We start from the raw sequence: 19313 nt of genomic DNA, 5'->3' as shown, positions 1-19313 counted from the left end.
GCATCATTTGTTTTGCAAAATAATAAAAAAAACTATTCTCGGTAGCATCAGCTGGGTGGCCAATCAGACCCGACTGATTGGTTGCTTCAAGTCAGGTCTTGAATTTAAATATGTACTGAGCGCTCTTTATATGCTCGACTCAGAAAACACAGTACAGTAACAGTAACACTTAAATAACAGCTGGTTCATCAGAATTTATTAGATTAGCTGTGCGCTGTTTAATCTAAGGGAAAAGTGTCAATGCCGAAAATGCGTCTCTACGGGTAAGTTCTCGATTCCTGTCTGTCTTTATTTACAGTGTAAAGTCCTACGGCATGTTTGTTTGGTGATACAACAGCTGGCTTGATAACGCTCCTGATCATGGACGATATGGCCATTTAAAACAATGTTAGGTACATTATATTAAACGTGTGGACTTTGATTGGCAACAAGCGCGTATTACCTGTGTTAGAATAGGAAAACTATATATTGAGAAGTAATATAACACAATCACTTGGCTTACGTACAATGGACCTTTCCTTTATTAACTAGCGTTACGTAATATTTATCGATGCTTCATACTTAATAAAACATGCTTTACTTTTTCATTAAACTGGGGGAAAGTAGCCAATTTCATGCTGATTCAGAATAAGGATCATTCTTGCTTTTACTGCCATAATTTTCGTTTATCTATTTTTTACTGCCATAATTTTCGTTTATCTATTTTAGTTTTTGCGTTAAGCATATTTAAATATTTATTGTTATTTGATCGTTTCAGGGTCGGAACTAATGTTCAGTAAAATGTTTCCGCACGTGCACTAATTAATGATGCACGCTAGTTAAGGAGAAGGCGAAGTAAGATCAATAAAAGTTACGTCAAGTTAAAAGTCCTCATTTCTGCCTCGAAGTAAGGGTCAGCCAGCGAGGTATGTTATTTACGTTTACATATTTATTTGTATGCAATTATTTGTACTTCATTGTATTTTATGTTGCTTTTAGTTCGACGGTGGTATCGATGGTGGTATTGATGGTGGCATTGATGGATGTAAAGAAAGAAAGTTCTACAGCCTACATTAAACCCGCTATTGCCAGCAGTAAAAAGAACTCTTTATTGACTTCTAACGGACAAGAAGAGGTGGAAGTGATAGTCGAACTCGGACCTGCATGATTCCCGGCCCCCTGGTGGCGACGTCGCGCATTGCACCAAGGACCAAGCTGCTGCAAATGTTTAATGGACACACACGTTCACCAGTTGCTTCCTCACAAAGACGTCCAGAAGCCAGACATTAAAGTTTATGTTTGGAAAGGAAAAGCAAGGAGGGAAAAACGATAAGGAACTGTGTGAAGCCTGACAACAACAGCACAACAAGGTAAGAAGGGAATTAATGCAACCAAGTTCACAAGTCAAATTAAGAGATTTGCATCAAGTAATACGTTTCAAGAAAAAAGAAGAATGTCAGAACCAAATGAAGCACAAATTGACGTAGACAATGCAGAACAAGCTGCAGAAGTAGAGCACGTGGATGAAGCCTGTTTAGAAGAAACAGTGCAAGGAGAGCAGCGCAGAAGTGAAAGGCATCGCACGCTCTCAGAAAAGGGAAAGGAATTTCACAAAGAAAAGTTACAAAAGCTCCAACGTCGTTTTGATGGCATCTATGAAAGATGGAAAGCATTAGTTAAGGTTGTTAAAAAATCTGTAATCAAGGCAGAATCAGTTGACATTCTTGAAGAACATATATATACTGTTCAGAGAGAAGTAGATGAGCTCAACGATATGTATGATGAATACAGAGCAATTGATGGACCGCCTCATGACATGCGTTCCAAGTTGGACAAGTGCACATCAATAACTAATGCTGTTTTGGAAAATGCTAAATCTCACATTAAAGGAGCAGATCAAGAGGTTATCATTTGGCCTGATGCTAGTTCTATATTTACCTCCTCAAGCTCTGTTAGTGTCTCAGTCTATAGCCCATCTAAAGTCGGTACAAATGTCTCAAATGTTTCCTCTGCCAGAAGACAAGAAGCTGCTGCAGAGTATGAAGCTACAATGGCTGTGCTGCAGATAATGACTGAACAAGAGAGACACAGAGAAAGGGTTCAGATGCTCGAAGAAGAAGAAAAACACATAACTGCAGAAAAGGAAGCTGCAGCTATGTCACAGCGCCTACTAGAGGAAAAGGAGGAAATTGAGCGCAAGTTACGAAGAGAACAAGAGAAAGCAACTATGATAAAGAGAGAACAAGAGGAAAGTGCTGCAAGGAAAAAGTCAGTTGAGGATTCAAAAAGAGAAATTAAAAGACTGGAAAATCTGAAAAGGCTCAATGCAGCAAAGGCAAAACTACAAGTTTATGATGGAGATTACTTTTCAGTAAACCATGAGCATGTCAGTGTAAAGCCTGCAGATGTAACAGAGGTTAAGAATACTGTTTTTCAGCCTTCACTGCTACCAAGAGAACCAAGCTTCACTCAAGAGAGCACAGGTGAGCTTGTAAATGTTTTGGCAGAAGCTATATCAGCCAATAGACTACCAATACCAGAACCCTCAGTATTTAGTGGGGATCCACTTAAGTTTAAGCACTGGAAAGCATCTTTTCAGACTTTAATAGAGAGAAAGAACATTCCCACAGCAGAAAAGATATTCTTCCTACAGATGTATGTAGGTGGCTCTGTTAAAGAAGCCTTAGATGGTTACTTTCTGATCGGCTCTGAAGATTCATATGAGGCAGCATGGAATATGCTCAATGAACGTTATGGCGAGCCATTTGTCATTGCTAAGGCCTTTAGAGACAAGTTACACTCCTGGCCAAAAATCACAGGAAAAGACAGTGCAGAGTTAAGAAAGTTTGCAGACTTCTTATTAAGCTGCCAATCTGCAATGCTCAACAATGAGAATCTCAACATCCTCAATGATGGAATTGAGAACCAAAGACTTACTGCTAAACTCCCAGACTGGTTAAGTAACAGATGGAACCGGAAAGCCACAGAGTATCAGCTGGAGCACAAGCAGTTCCCACGCTTCAGTCATTTTGTAACGTTCCTGTCAAAGGAGGCAAGTATTGCATGTAATCCCATTACATCGTACCAAGCCATGAGACAAAGTGACCTTGAAAAACCCAAGACAAAACCTCAACTCGCACCGATTCAATGGAGACAAGATTCAGCAAAAATCTTCACAACAAATTCTACTGAAAGAAGTACGGGTTCCTGCGTGTTTTGTAAGAAGGCAGGACACGGCTTACACAAGTGTTATAAGTTCACAGAAAAACCAGTCACTGAGAAAGTCAAGTTCATTCACAGTGAAAAACTATGTTTTGGTTGTTTAAATGGTGGACATCTCTCCAAGAACTGCAGCAAACGGATGATATGCAGCACATGCTCAAAACCTCATCCCACATGCCTGCATGAAGAAAGACAAAGACAAGAGCCAAAGAAAGAACAAGTAAGTGCAAAGAAAGAACCCACACAACAGGTAGCACAGTTACAAGACATAGTCAGTGAGAGTACATCCAATAGAGTAACTCACGAAAGCAGTAATACACAGACATCTGCAATAGTGCCCGTTTATGTATCCACACAAAGTGAACCAAGCAAAGAAGTACTGGTCTACGCTCTTCTAGACACGCAGAGTGATTCATCATTCATTCTCAAGGAAGTATCAGACAATTTGGACACAACCAAAACTCAAGTGAAGCTCAAACTATCAACTATGTCGTCTAAGAAAACAACCGTACCATGTACTAAACTTGAAGCTCTGCAAGTAAGAGGACTGTTTTCCAAGAAGAAACTCACAGTGCCGGTTGTTTACACTCGTGATTTTATACCTGCTAATCGCAATCACATTCCAACTCCAGGCACGGCAAGGACCTGGTCACATTTGGAGCATCTCACTGAACATATTGCTCCAGCACTGGACTGTGAAATAGGGCTCCTGTTAGGGTACAACTGCCCACAAGCTTTAATGCCAAGAGAAGTCGTATGTGGTAAAGAAAACCAGCCATATGCTCAGAAAACAGATTTAGGCTGGAGCATAATAAGTTACTGTGATTCTCGTGATACAGCCTGTGATGCGATTGGAGTAAGTCACCGCATCATTGCAAGACAAGAAATACCAAAGACTGAGGAAAGTACAAAGCTAAAGAATAAAGTTCATTACATCTGTCAGACACAAATAAAGGAAGTGACACTTCCAGATGTAATTGAAGCACAAGCAAACACATTCAGCAAGGAAATCCAAGCCTTAACTAAAGGAAAGGACATTCAACTCAAGGATAAGACACACAAGTTGAACAACCTAAGTCCATTTGTTGATGAGCAGGGAGTACTTAGGGTGGGAGGACGTATAACGAGGTCTACTCTTCATCCACACATCAAACACCCTGCCATTATTCCCAAGTCAAGCCATGAGAAAGTGAAATATCATGGAAGAGGAATAACTGTCGATGAGCTACGTTCCAATGGAATGTGGATCACAGGATGCAGCAGTGCAGTTGCTTCACACATCTACAAGTGCACTACCTGCAGAAAGCACAGGAGAAATACTCAAGATCAGTGGATGTCAGACTTACCAGAGGATAGAATGGAATCTACACCCCCATTCTCCTACTGTGGTATAGACTGTTTTGGACCTTTTTATGTAAAAGAGGGTAGAAAAGAAAGAGTGGAAACTAGCAAGAGGAACAGAAGTTTATCCAGGCGTGGATGGAAGAATCAGAAACGTAAAGCTGTTGCTCAGTGATTCAACCTTGGATAAGGATGGAAAAAGGACTGTCAAACCCAGTGTATCTTGACAGACCAATACACAAAACTGTGTTATTGCTAGAAGCAGAGTAAATGTTACAAATTTGAATATGTTATGTATATATGTATGTTAAAGTGAAATCACAATAGATTTGTGTTTTGGTGGGAGTTTTACTGCCATAATTTTCGTTTATCTATTTTAGTTTTTGCGTTAAGCATATTTAAATATTTATTGTTATTTGATCGTTTCAGGGTCGGAACTAATGTTCAGTAAAATGTTTCCGCACGTGCACTAATTAATGATGCACGCTAGTTAAGGAGAAGGCGAAGTAAGATCAATAAAAGTTACGTCAAGTTAAAAGTCCTCATTTCTGCCTCGAAGTAAGGGTCAGCCAGCGAGGTATGTTATTTACGTTTACATATTTATTTGTATGCAATTATTTGTACTTCATTGTATTTTATGTTGCTTTTAGTTCGACGGTGGTATCGATGGTGGTATTGATGGTGGCATTGATGGATGTAAAGAAAGAAAGTTCTACAGCCTACATTAAACCCGCTATTGCCAGCAGTAAAAAGAACTCTTTATTGACTTCTAACGGACAAGAAGAGGTGGAAGTGATACTTGCAAATGTAAAAAATGTACAAGATGCTTTTCCTAATTTTCTTTCAGATCAATGAGTCAATTAGGAGCAGTGTTGATTGTGCTGGCAGGCTGTCTACAATGTGCCTCTGCTCACAGTGACATTGAGGCTCCACCAGAGGTCTTGGAGAACAGTGGTGTTCAGTATGCAGCCTGTAAAGTGAGACCCAGCTCCACGCTGGCTGAGGGTCTGCCCAAAGTGTATGGCCAGGTGTTGTTTAAGCAAGATTATCCCAACGGAAAACTCAAAGTCTTTCTTCAGATCAGTGGTTTCCCCATAGTGCATATTTCTAAACTGAGACCGGTGCACATCCATCAGCATGGAGACCTGAGCCAAGGGTGTTCCTCGACTGGAAGCCACTTCAATCCACATGGAGTACCTCACCCCCACCACCCTGGAGACTTTGGTAACTTTGAGACTCAGCGAGGAGAAATCAATGCAATGGTGCAAGCGAATGCAACACTATTTGGAGGATTATCTATTATCGGAAGAGCGTTGGTGATCCATGAAAAACAAGATGACATGGGGCAAGTCGGAGACATTGGAAGCCTGCTGAATGGGAATGCTGGGCAGAGACTTGGCTGTTGCGTGATTGGAATTTCCTCCCCCAGCCATCTGGAACATGAGCCATAATTAGTTTAACAGCGATTCATAGCCTTTGTCTTCATTGACTTTTTATATGCCTTGTCTGATACCATAAAATAGCAATTATTCAAAAATAAAGGCATCCTGCAAAAGTTTTACTATGCCTCATCAATGGTAGAAGTCTGCAGAAGTGTGTGCGTTTGTGTGTCTGCGTGTGTGTATCTGTGCTAATTGTCAAGAGGTTTCACAATTTACTCCGCATAATGTTCAGCTGACAGGGTTGAGCAGCCCCAGAACTCTCTGGTCCTCAGAAAATTGGGCAGCGTGTTCGTTCCAGAAACGGCACATGATAAAATCACAAGGTTTATTCAACAGGCCAAATGAAATGAATCGGACTCTGCAGAGGGTTCATTCAATGGCATCAGAGTTTTACCAAGAAATCAAATCATTGAAGAACCATGAAGCTAAACAAATACTAAGAATTGAGTCTTTCATTGGAAGCTCTTTTCTCCTCCTGTAGATAATGCAGAATGACCCTGGAGACAATATTGGATGGTTTCTGCTTGGTGATCTAAACGCTGACGTTTCAGACTTACGTTCCGTCACCCAAACCTCGAGTGTTTGAGCAGGACATTCAGTGTTAAACACATTAGAATAGGCAGAACCACACGTTTAAGTGATCTGACTACATGATACTGTGAATGCACCTTGAGCAAACCACGACTATCCAAATAGGATGATTGTCTTAATATATAGATGATGATTGAGTAAACATCTTAATAAATAAAGAAGGGCATTGTGCCCCAAATCGATGTCCTGACATCTAAATAACGGAACCAAATTTGGTGCAGACATTAATGAATGCTACTGGCTTGACTTTTCATTTGGTGTGATGCATATATTTGCCCATTGTTGCTTTGATCCACAGCTGACAATAAATCCACGTGACTGTGTTTTGTATTAAATGTTTAGTCATTATAATATTTAAGAAAATTCGAAACGTAGAAGGCAAAACTTATAATAAGACCAGCACAAATTACACGGATGAAACGTCAACTCTTCCCGTTTTCCAGAACCTTTACGATAATGGCAGAACGCGACTTAAATAATACCAAAAATAATAAAATATAAAAAAAATAAAAACGCACGATCTCCTCCCTCCCTCCCTCCCTCCCTCGCAGACTTGCTCCACTCTCGGGGACGCGACGCCCCACGGTCACATGAGCGCGTTTTGTCCTGACATTTCTATCGCCACTGAGCCGTTGCACTCCGGGCGAACGCTGATAATGGCTCTACACGGGTGAGTGCTCTTTGCCAAGCCTCTGGGTTCTTTGACTTGATTTGCACGAAAAAAAAAAAAAAAAGATCTGCGACATAGATTCTTCTTGGAACCGGACGCGTAATGAGGCTCCGTGCGCCTTTGTTAGTCGTGATGATGTGTATTAGCGCAATAACGCGGTCTCGACCACCTGCAAGCTTCACACAGTGAATGTGTGAAGCTTGACACGCAGCAAAATGACAAAAACAAACTTCTCAGTTCAAGTAACATTTCATAATATTTGTGATATGTTGTATTTTATATAAATATTAGACTGTAAAAAAACAACACTTTGTCAGCAGAGCAAAGTAACACATAGCTCTGTCCTTTTCTTTCTTTTTCTTTGCTACTCAGCATTTTATTATATTTGGAAGTGTAGAACCTTTCACCACTATAGTGAAGCTATTTAAAAAGAAAAGGAAAGAAAGACCGAAAGAAACAAAACAAAACAAAAACCCATAAAAATGCAACTAGTTGACACAACTCCAACATGCAACATTTTACACACTCGGGTATTAATGTGTTCCCATTAGCACTGATTACAGCAGTAATCCTCCCCCCTGATGTCATCTTGGTCCTGGGTTTGTTACATGTAATCCACCAGAGCGTGGGCACTTTTAGCACCACTGTAGGAATAATTAGTGCTGACATGACCAAGGTCGTGTTAGCCAACATTCATGTTCTCCCTAATCATCATGCCTTTGGGAGGGTTATCCTAATAAGTGAGTGCACATTTGTGATTAGGTGTATAGAAGTGATTTCTCGAAAAAAAGTGAGGCCGAGAAATGAGTGGTGCTGCTGTGCTGTAATACTCTGACGATAGTATTATATTGTGTGAAAAGCACGTATGTTTATATATTATAAATATAATAATGTTAATAAATGCATGGATAAATAATCTGCAAAGCTGTCGCCGCTCATGATTTTAATTTCTTTCAGATCAATGAGTCTAATAGGAGCAGTGTTGATTGTGCTGGCAGGCTGCCCACAATGCGTCTCTGCTCACAGCGACATTGAGGCTCCACCAGAGGTCTCGGAGAACAGTGGTGTTCTGTATGCAGCCTGTAAAATGAGACCCAGCTCGACACTGGCTGAGGGGCTGCCCAAAGTGTATGGCCAGGTGTTGTTTAAGCAAGATTTCCCTCAAGGTATGCTTAAAGTCCGTCTAAGCATCAATGGCTTCCTCCCAGACAACGACACTCAGCTCCGAGCGGTGCACATCCATCAGTTTGGAGACCTGAGCAAGGGGTGTTCCTCAACCGGAGGCCACTACAATCCTCATAGTGAAGATCACCCCAAGCACCCTGGAGACTTTGGAAATTTCCAGGCTCAGCAAGGGAAAATCAATGCAATGACGCAATCCAATGCAACACTGTTTGGACATTTGTCTGTTCTCGGAAGGGCGGTGGTGATCCATGAAAAAAAAGACGACATGGGAAAAGGCGGAGACGCCGGGAGCCTGCTGCACGGAAACGCAGGGAACAGACTCGGCTGCTGCGTTATCGGAATTTCCTCCTGCAACCTCTGGAACACAAACAGGAGGCGAATGAGGAAATATTAATATAACAGTAGCGGTTTATGCTAAAGCTTTAGTCTTTTTATTCAATCATTCATTCTATTCCTTGCATTCCATGGCTGATACCATGAAAATGTATATCCATTATATCTCTCCTATACTTAAATATTGAACTGTGGCTTGTCAATAGTAGCAAAGGCCTTGCATAATACTGTAAGAATTTATGTAGACATTTTCCCCAAGATACTCGAAATAGAATCATTCAGATATTACACATAGACTAAATATCTACTTTCAGAGGAGCGTGCCACAAAACATCAAATTCTCATGGAAATGACCTAAATCATTATTTGAGTCTCTACCTTGAGCATTTTATTTTCCATTCCAAGATCTTTTTTGTTCAGCATCAACTGAAAAATACTTGTACTTTGGCAAATATTTGTTTAGAAGTAATTAGTCACAGCATCAAATAAAAGGATGGCTGAAAGAAAATGCAACACTTTCTAAGCAACTAAACGTATACTGTGACACAATATTTGTGCAATGATGTCTTTTCATAATTAAAAATACTTTGAAACAAATGAAACAAAAGGACTGACGGTTGTTGAATTTGAACACTTTGAATGAGGTGAATACATTTCTCACATTAATTGCGACTGCGAGTGTTTGGAACACAATAAGAAAAGAAGACAGCCTGAAGCTGCTGCTTTGTTGAAGGCTGGTTGTTGCCCCCTCCGGCAAAAAACAGTCCAGACAAAGATCACATAGGTTAGTGAGAGAATAAGAGAGGGAGTGATGTCGACAATGAAAACATGAAGTCAAACAAAGAACATTTTATTTTGTGGTTTATTCACAATGTAAGATTAAAGCAAAAAATACACCCACGTGAGGATTCAAAGAGCCAGTTTTGTGTTGTCTCTAGGCTAAGAGCAGCGGGAGAGAGATAGTTAGACATGAAACTGCTGGCTGGGTGGCTGCCCAGAAACTGTCCAAATGCAGTATATTACTGAAAGAAAATTAAGAAAACACAGACAGAGGGAGGTTCGCTGTAGAAAACTGTCCCATGCCTTTCTCGTGAGTCACAAATGGGGATATGAAGGGACTACATTTGTATGAGGCAATTTGTTTCTTAAAGAAAAGCACTGCAATGTTTTTAACCACTGTTCAGAAAAGATTCCATTTGCTGATGTTGTGATGACTGAGGTTTCTAGTTAAGGAGAACGTTTCTGACAATTCATGTCGAACGTGGGGCCTGGTTTTTGAGGGCTTTAAAAGAAAGACGAAGGATTTTATATGCAATTCCTGCTCTAACAGGAAGCCAATGCAGAGACGATAGAACAGGGGAAAGAAAGAAACGATAAAAGAACATAAAAAATGCGACAACCATACATTTCTAAGTTGACACAACTCCCAGCATGCAACATTTTACACACTCGGGTATTAGTGTTCCCATTAGCACTGGTTACAGCAGTAATCCTCCCCCCTGATGTCATCTTGGTCCTGGGTTTGTTCCATGTAATCCACCAGAGCGTGGGCATTTTTAGCACCACTGTAGGAATAATTAGTGCTGACCTCTCTGACATCACCTCTGCTGGACATCTTCTCTGACATGACCAAGGTCGCGTTAGCCAACATTCATGTTCTCCCGAATCATCATGCCTTTGGGAGGGTTATCCTAATAAGTGAGTGCACATTTGTGATTAGGTTTATCAAAGTGATTTCTCTAAAAACTGTTTTCAGACAGTTTACTCAGAAAAATTAGATACGCATCACCAAACTTCAGTGAAATTGATCCCAAAAGCATTCCTGCATATAGATATATTGGACTTTAAAATATAGATAAGGTTTTGGCGAAGTGGGCCGAAAAATGAGTGCCGCTGCTGTGCTGTAATACTCTGACGATAGTATTGTATTGTGTGAAAAGCACGCGTCTCTGCTCACAGTGACATTGAGGCTCCAGCAGAGGTCTCGGAGAACAGTGGTGTTCAGTATGCAGCCTGTAAAATGAGACCCAGCTCCACGCTGGCTGAGGGTCCAGCCAAAGGTCAGGTGTTGTTTAAGCAAGATTTTCCTCAAGGTATTCTTGAAGTCCATCGAAGCATCCGTGGCTTCCTCGTAGATATAGCGATGCTCAGCTCTGAGTATACATTCACCAGTATGGAGACCCCGGGGCCCGGGGTGCTCCTTAACTGGAGGCCACTACAATCCACCCTTTTGCCCCAAATACTCCTCGTTTTGGTGCGATTCAATGTTTAAGACCGCAAAGATTTGCTAAAAAAAACCCACCTGTATTATGAACATGAAATTAACAAAAGTAGTTATGTAGTTATCTATAAATATAGAGCTATAATATACAGCTTAACATATGAAATTACTTCAAATAAATAATAGAACATTAACAAAAATAATAAAAACAATTAAATAAATCTGATTCTACGATCGGTTGCAAAATTAAATGTGGTCTCTTTAAGATACCGCTGTTCAGTGCATTTTTTTTTGTATTCATATTTTTGAGATACAGTAATTCTAAATGTAAAAAGGCAAACACTTGGAGGAGCAGCACAGACTAAACAAATTAAATTTAAACTGTTCCTGTTTTCCAGAAATCTTTCGAACCATCACGACATAGAATCTGTTCAGAATCTACTTGAACAGGAACAGAATGAGCTTCACCTAATCAGAAAATTAAAAGTAATAAATTAGATACTGGGTGGACGAGACCCCCCCCCCCCTGTTATCGCAGGCTTGGGGAAACAACGCCCCACCGACATGATTATAAATATGAAAGCTTTTCTCTTCACCTTCAGATCACCGCTGAACCGTTACCCACCGACAAAGGAAGATCTGTTCATGCTGAAGATGGGTCTCCACGGGTGAGTTCTCTGCGTTTGACTGTTTCACTTCTAGTTTGTCAGTGGGGAAAGTAACGTTTGATCAAATCTAGCCCTGTATTTGTTTTTGTTTTGCTACTCAGCATTTTATTGCAGGTAGAGGAAGTACAGTATAGGCATTTTCACCACTATATTTAAAAACTACTAATTTAAAACCACTAATTTAAAAATGTTAAATAGGGCAAACTTACCTTTACTGATTTATTCAACTGTATTGGCCAAGTTGGGCTCCCACCATTAATCATCCATTCTTAAAGTGAATCAATTTCTAAGTTGGCACAACTCCAGCATGCAGGATTTTACAGACTCGGGTATTAATGTGTTCCCATTAGCACTGGTTACAGCAGCAATCCCCCCCCCCCTGATGTCATCTTGGTCCTGGGTTTGTTATATGTAATCCACCAGAGCGTGGACACTTTTAGCACCACTGTAGGAATAATTAGTGCTGACCTCTCCCAAGGTCGTGTTAGCCAACATTCATGTTATCTTTTCTCCCTAATTGTCATGCCTTTGGAAATATTAGAAATATACTAATGTCAATATATGCAAAGCCCTCATCACTGATGATTTTTGTTTTCTTTCAGATTAATGGTTCTAACAGGGGCCATTTTGCTTGTGCTGGCAAGCTGTCATCCATGTGTCTCTGGTCACCATGACAACGAAACTCTGTACGCAACCTGTGAAGTTGAACCCAGCTCCACACTGGGTCCGGGTCTGTTAAACGTGTCTGGCCGGGTGCTGTTTAAGCAAAATACTTCTGACAGCGAGCTTGAAATCTATGTCAACATCAGTGGCTTCCCCACAGCGTGTGGCCCTCTGTACCGAGCTATACACATCCATGAGTACGGAGACCTGAGCGACGGCTGTGAATCAACCGGCGGACACTATGATCCGCATGATGCAGTTCACCCCGAACACCTTGGAGACTTGAAAAATTTTCTGCCTGTGTTGGGAATAATCGATGAACTGCTAACATCTAATGCATCACTCTATGGATATCTGTCTATTTACGGAAGATCGGTGGTGGTCTATGATGACGAAGATGACATGGGGCTAGGCGGGACTCCCGGGAGTCTGGTGCACGGAAATGCAGGGAACAGAATCGCCTGCTGCGTTATTGGAATTTGCTCCTCCGACCTTTGGAATTCAACAGTGTACCTTCACTAACAGCACCGGTATATGCTAAAGCTTCAGCCTTTATATTCAATCATTCATTCAATGCATTGTTTTTAATCACATTAAAAAAATCAATCATTCAATCTATAAATATTGAACAGTGGATTATCAACGGTAGCAGGCCATAATAATAGCTTTGCCCACGATACTCATGATGAATTAGATTCATTCAGATGTTACATATAGGCAGAGGTTTTGGGTCATCGGACCACTTTGATCTAGATTAAATATCTACTTTCAGAGGAATGTGTCACAAAACATCAATTTATCAGGGACATGACCCGAATCATTTTTGGGTTTATACCTAGAACATCTTATTTTGCAGAGATTTAAGAAAATACAGGCATAGGGCAGGTTCCCTGTCGAAAAATGTCCTACCATGCCTCTCTAGTGAGTCATAAATGGGGATATGAAGGGACTACATTTGTTTGAGGCAATTTAAAAACAAAGAAAGAAAAGAAAAGCACTGCAATGTTTTTAGACACTGTTCACAAAAGATTCTATTTGCTGATGTTGTGATCAATACTATGAGATTATGATTGATGTTTCAAGTCAAGGAGAATGTTTCTGACAATTCATGTCGAAGCAGCGTCCATGGTTTCAAACTCTGTGCATCTTGAAATAAATTTGAATTGCAGTAAAAATCAAAAACTGAATCGGCGTCTTACTCCAGCAGAAATGCAACGTGAATGAAATTCTCATGTCTTAGTCCTTGGAATTCTCAACCTGGCAAGTGTTCATTAGCATCACTTTTAAAATGCATCTCTTTTATCATTGGAATTCCTGATTATCACAAACATCTGTCTCATCCGGAAGCTCCGTCTTATGATTCGAGCAGAGGTTCTGCTCCTCATAATTTGCTGCAGCTGCAGAGAACACATCAGCATTAAGGGTTTCCCTGAACCCCTCGTTCTCAACAACTCTGAGGGCTTGGTAGTCCTTCAACATGGAATTCTGAATAGCCTGGTCCAACACATGCTTCGAACCCCAACCCGGGATCAAGCTTTTTTTGTTATTGCTACAGTTGGGGGGGTTCCTCACCAACACGGTGGCATAGTTGGTAGCATTGTTCAAACCTTTAAAACAGGCACAAGATATTGTAAGTTGCCAATACCATAGTTGTGAAAAGTAAAATCAGTGATTAAGTGAGTACACAGTTGTGTCTTGACATAAATAAATTATTTAAATTCATTGAGCAACACACAGTTAATCTTGTGATTGTAGTTCAGAGCAACATTCAGTGTTCTGTACTTTGCATATGAATCAAGAGTAAATTCTTTTTTTGTGTTTTATGATCAGGCACTCTGTTCACACAGTAGCTAGTTATAAATGTTGTACAGTTAGGCCAAAAGCTCATAATACAATATTCAGCAAATACATTCAGTTGTATTTTGGATATGAAGAAAACACATTTGTAAAATAAAACATTTTACTCAGTTTATAGCTTTTTAAGTTAACGTTTAACTTTTTGCTTGCATTTGTGGAGAAATTTCCACACAGGTGAAATCATCTGAGCAGCTCTAGTTTCCACTTCACTATTTGAGGACTATTATTAATTGTACCTCCTTAATTGCTGCAAAAGCTTTGCAGAGACTTTCCAAAGACATTTGCCTCAAAGGAAAACTCAGATATAGTTGCATAAGTAAGATAAACAGCATTTGAGACTCCTTTGTGGTATATCAACACCGTACTTTCATTAGTCCTCATTTTTGCAAGGCATTAAAAGCTTAAATCTACAATTACATGCTCAAAAACGAGTGATTTCCCCTTGAGGCTGGAGGAGAAGATGAAATTCCTCCTGTCAGTCATCACTGCTGTAAATGACCGAGGCGACTGCACATAAATGTCCTTGAACTTTTGAAATGCTTTCGCGTCCACGTCCCAGAGGTAGATTTGAGTGAACGAATAATCGCTCCCCAGCGCGAGGTAGTGCCGGCCTGTGAAGGTGAAGGGTTGGAGGACCATCGCTCCTCGAGAAGGCAGGGCCTGCACCTCAGTGAACTTCTTACTGGCCCACTTGAGGACTTTGGAGTCACCGATGTAGCAAGTCATGGCCAGATACAAGTCGCTGTCCTGCCGGAAGGCTTTGACTGCCACTATGTCGACGGCATGCGGGATTTCATTGTGAAGTAGGAACTTCTTGGCGCTCTTGTTCCACAAGAAGATGACAGGTGGTTGAGAGCGACTTGCTACGATGAGGTAGGACTTGCTATCCACCGCGACAAACTCGGCATCTGTATCACGGAACCACTCGTGGAGAAACTGGTAGGAGTAGAAGCCAGTTTCGTTGCGGCCTGGTTGGTCCGTCCACTTGTACAGCGTAGACACGCCGGCCTTGGAGCTGTCCACAATCACAAAGTACCACTCGCCATCGATTTGGAAGACCTCAATGTCATTTGGCTTTGAGACGTTGAAGACTTCAATAGTTTGAAACTTTGCAAACTTGTTTTGCTGACTGTCAAACTTGTAAATGTGGGAGCCGCCAAAGAGCTGCGTGACAATTATCAGGACATGATTGTCGATCAGAATTGAGTGACATCCAACAACAGACTTCCCTGAGAGGATAGGAAAATTGTCAGTGACAGAAAGCAAGATGGAAACAACGACAATATTTATTTTTTTATGTTTTCGCTCTAAAATGATTCATTTTATATAATGACAATTTTCAAAATTATACTGACTGAAAATATAGAATAGCACCATGGCTGTTTAAACAACAACAACTTTGGTTTGTCTGTTATCAAACCTGTTATATTGTCAAATTTCCTGAAATTCATTTCAATGTGATCCCATTCCATGATGACACAGCTGTTGGAGTTCGGGGCAGCCATCGCCACGTAGATGTCCTCTTTGAAGGAGAAAATGTCATCTGACATGGACTGAATGGGAATGGACTGATGACGCACAAAGTCTGAGCGGTGCAGACAAGAACAGAAACGGATGAAATTGCACAACAAATGTAGAACCTCAATGCTTTGATCATATATTTCATGCTGTGATACGTTTCTGGGAGACACTGGACAGTACCTGCGTCTAATATTTTGGGTTTACTTATTTTAATACTTGATTTAAATGAGAGGCGGAAAAGTGCGTGGTGGCTTCCTGGTGAATTATTTAACACTTATATCAATTTGAAAATTCTTTCTTTCTGTTTGCCTCTCAGCCTGTACCTACAAACATGTCTTCTGTTGTTTACCTGTGGAGATGCAGCCGCCGGGGGGAATGGGAAGGTCATTGAGTCGCTTCCCCTTCATGTCACTGGGGCCTGCACAGAACACATCTGACACTGTGGCGTTGGTGTTTTTCAGCCATGTCATGAGCCACTTGTTCATGCAATTGCACTGGAAAGAGTTTCCTCGCAGATCTCTGAAGCACAGAAAGAATCCTCTGTCAGTTGGAACATGAAAGAATAAAAACCAGCATCTCCCAAATCTGAACTTTGCAGGAATGACTAAAGATGGCAGCTGTTTTGGCTGGATGAAGAAGTGCTGCAGCATTCAGCTACGCTCAGGTGAGGCTAAATGCTGCCAAATCCAATGGGTTGATTTGCTTAGGACTGCAATATATGAAAACACACACACACACACACATTGCTGACACCACAACTGCTTACTCACATTTCCAGCAATGAATCCAAGTCAAAAAACAGTTCCCTTGGCAGAGACTTCATCTCGTTATTGGCAAGGGATCTAAACCGAAGGCACAGACAGACCAAAAACATGCATATTAGTATTGTAGATTCTGGCCTTTGTAACGGCATCATTACTCTGTCTATGTAACAATAAGCTGCTGCAGATGCTGCATGTAAAGAGAACACCCATAGACTTACAAGTGAGTCAAATCTCGCAAACCACGGAAGGCATTTTTGGTGATCGCTTCGATCTTGTTCCCTTCAATAAATCTGTTTGATAAGCGCAGACAAGCAAAATGTATATCAAACGTATTAATAATGACATACTGTACAGTATCGTCTAATGTGAGATGGATATATCTTCAAGCGTGGATGATCAAATTTAATACAGCTATTTCTAACACATTAACGGGACTGTTGAGCTGACTCGGGAAGCTGGGACGGGTGCATCGGACGAAGAGGAGAAGTCATTAGCAGTTGTTTTTACGTCATGATGTAATACAATCCTTTAACTTAATTATTACATGATATGATTTCATAAAAAAAAAAATCTAAAGATGATCACAATAATAATCAGCATTACTTAATTCTGTTGGGATTATCAGACTGTACTCACAAATATTCTAGATGTGGAAGGCCGGAGAAAGCATCGTCCTTGATTGTGGTAAGAGAATTAGCATTTAATAGTCTGTAAAAGATACACAGATGCTGACATCTGAGTAAAACAAAGACTCAAACATCCTTCTTTGCTTCTAATGCTTGATTTCTAACTCCTCATTGCACAACAGAATGAAAACGTTTGCAACAGCAATAATTCGCATTTTATTATTAGGATTATTGTCGGTGTTGCGTCCCCCACAGTAAGCCCTGATGTTATTGATCAACCGGTCTCCAATTTCACTCACAGCAGCTGAAGAGAGGGCATGAGTGCAAACATTCCTTCTGTAATTTCAGAGATGGATCCATTTACCAGGCTTCTGTGGGAACAAGCATACAAATAAAAGTGTAACTCGGTTCCGGGGGCACGTTAACACTTGTACTATATTTAATACAGAGCACCAGGAGAGCAGAAAAAGTGACACGTCCCACTGGATGCAGCGTTTTATTGGTGGGATGACTAGTTACTCACAACGAGGTGATCTCATTCGGTACCGTCCGTGGAATCTGCGACGCACCGACGCAGATGATTGTCTCCTTGGAGCAAGCGCATCCTGAAGGGCATTTGAAATTCCTTTTAGATTCAGCTGCGCCATAAATACACAAAAGCGCAATTCCGGCCAGCAGCCACTGCTTAGGGAATGCCATGTTGTTGTTTGATCGGTGATGGCATCAAAATACAGCAAAGCCCTGTCTCCGGATGATCTTCGGTTTGGGACGGGACGGGACGGGACGGGGGGGTTAGGTTCGGGGAAGGGGGGTCGAATTATTTATAATCATAATATTTTTCAATAAATACACTAAAATAAATGAATATACGCACGGTTATTACGCATATATTTTTAAATTAATGCCACTCAAATAAAATGATAATTTTAAGTGTGATGATGGGAAATCGAGAAACCGCAGAGTTCTGCACTGCTGCAGCATCCCTGCACACGCACGCACGCAGAGTTGTTTTCTGGTTTCTGCATGCTGTTGCATGACTGTACCGCTAGATGGCAGCCGCTGAAAACCAAAGTTTTTCTCTGACTAATTTGTAGTTAACTTTTTCTGTCAAGTTTTCTTTACCTGCAATTTGAAATATTCAGATAACTTTAAGTTTTCATAAAAATGAATTAAACCTCAATTCATTTCATGTTTCATTTGTCAGATGCATCTAAAACTACATTAACTCTTTCCCACACAGGGATTACACAGGGTTCCAACTCAAAAATATAAATACTGTACCGTAAAATTAATGCTGTCTGTAATTTATAATTCATTCATTAAATTATCTATATTTAACTGCACCTGTTGACCGAGGTAAAGTCTGATCAGGTGAAATAATTTCTCCAAAGCTATATTTTATTCCTACTACATTATCTTTGTTTCTGGTTCCTCTTCCTGCCATTATTCACGAACAATAGGTTTTTTTCGTCGTTGCACCAAGTCCTAACAAGGTGCCGTCCTTTGCTGGAGGATCAAGAGTTTATAAGCACCAGTGAAACTAATACCCATTTCAAGAAGGGAGCGACCGTACATGTCTGCCATTGCTGGCATAATTCAGGAAAGCTCTTACCCGCCATTGCTGTTTTTAGGCTAGAGTATCCCTGAAACACTCAGGACACGTGCAAGCTGAAACCAGACGACAGCACAGCCAACATCGCTTTGCTATTCTTTTCTACATAGCCATGAAGGTGTGATCAAGAAACTTCAAACATCCACATAGATTGTTGTTTTGTTTGTTTTACATTTCTGTCTGCGAACGCGTCACCCCAGGCCCAGCCATATGTCTCCCAAGGACACGAGGAGAGGCCCATTATTCATGACCTCTGACACAGTTAATGTCACGTCATTACATTTTACTCATGTTTAGGATGTTTGTACAACTTTAAAAACACATTGAAATGTATTTATTTGCTTTTGTGCCCAAAACCCCCCAAAAAACAATGTATTGACAATTGCTGAAAGTTATGTCTGCTGTTTTTGTTCAGTGGTTGTGTCTCAAATACAAAATTGTTATTTTGATAAACTTTTACAATGGAAAATATCTGTAAATCAGTTTACCGGTAAATTAATTTTGGCGTAGAGCTAACTGAAAAGGCATCAGCTTTATGAATTCGCAGATAATCTCTTACATTTTAAAGGCATGAAACATTAAGGGGCTCATTATAGACTAAAAAGTATTGATCCTCAG

At 40.6% G+C, this 19313-nt stretch overlaps 4 protein-coding genes across 4 annotated transcripts; 3 read left to right on the top strand and 1 right to left on the bottom strand.

The window, feature by feature from the left end:
• Positions 1-249: 249 nt before the first annotated feature.
• LOC137912809 (extracellular superoxide dismutase [Cu-Zn]-like) lies at positions 250-5997 on the top strand. Its single transcript, XM_068756949.1, is given in 3 exon segments — positions 250-263; positions 5390-5972; positions 5974-5997. Coding segments are annotated over 3 exon segments (621 nt in total).
• A 1157-nt stretch (positions 5998-7154) lies between these two features.
• On the top strand, positions 7155-9358 carry LOC137912789 (extracellular superoxide dismutase [Cu-Zn]-like). Its single transcript, XM_068756927.1, has 2 exons — positions 7155-7245; positions 8203-9358. Exons 1-2 carry the CDS (start codon positions 7166-7168, stop codon positions 8822-8824), a joined length of 702 nt encoding a protein of 233 aa, XP_068613028.1. The 5' UTR covers positions 7155-7165; the 3' UTR covers positions 8825-9358.
• Positions 9359-10646: 1288 nt separating this feature from the next.
• LOC137912788 (extracellular superoxide dismutase [Cu-Zn]-like) lies at positions 10647-12837 on the top strand. Its single transcript, XM_068756926.1, has 4 exons — positions 10647-10666; positions 10723-10920; positions 11587-11652; positions 12255-12837. Exons 1-4 carry the CDS (start codon positions 10647-10649, stop codon positions 12835-12837), a joined length of 867 nt encoding a protein of 288 aa, XP_068613027.1.
• Positions 12838-14565: 1728 nt separating this feature from the next.
• LOC137912787 (leucine-rich repeat LGI family member 2-like) lies at positions 14566-17782 on the bottom strand. The gene is made up of 8 exons (XM_068756925.1): positions 17607-17782; positions 17383-17454; positions 17094-17165; positions 16676-16747; positions 16464-16535; positions 16043-16212; positions 15593-15757; positions 14566-15401 (listed from the first exon to the last, which is right to left on the bottom strand). The coding sequence occupies exons 1-8, from the start codon at positions 17780-17782 to the stop codon at positions 14566-14568; spliced, it is 1635 nt and encodes a 544-aa protein (XP_068613026.1).
• Positions 17783-19313: the final 1531 nt, after the last annotated feature.

The sequence above is a fragment of the Brachionichthys hirsutus genome, unplaced genomic scaffold (genome assembly GCF_040956055.1).
Source record: "Brachionichthys hirsutus isolate HB-005 unplaced genomic scaffold, CSIRO-AGI_Bhir_v1 contig_247, whole genome shotgun sequence".
NCBI classification, from domain to species: domain Eukaryota; kingdom Metazoa; phylum Chordata; class Actinopteri; order Lophiiformes; family Brachionichthyidae; genus Brachionichthys; species Brachionichthys hirsutus.
The sequence above is the reverse complement of the archived record's forward strand: the minus strand, read 5'-3'. Positions and strand labels throughout refer to the sequence as shown.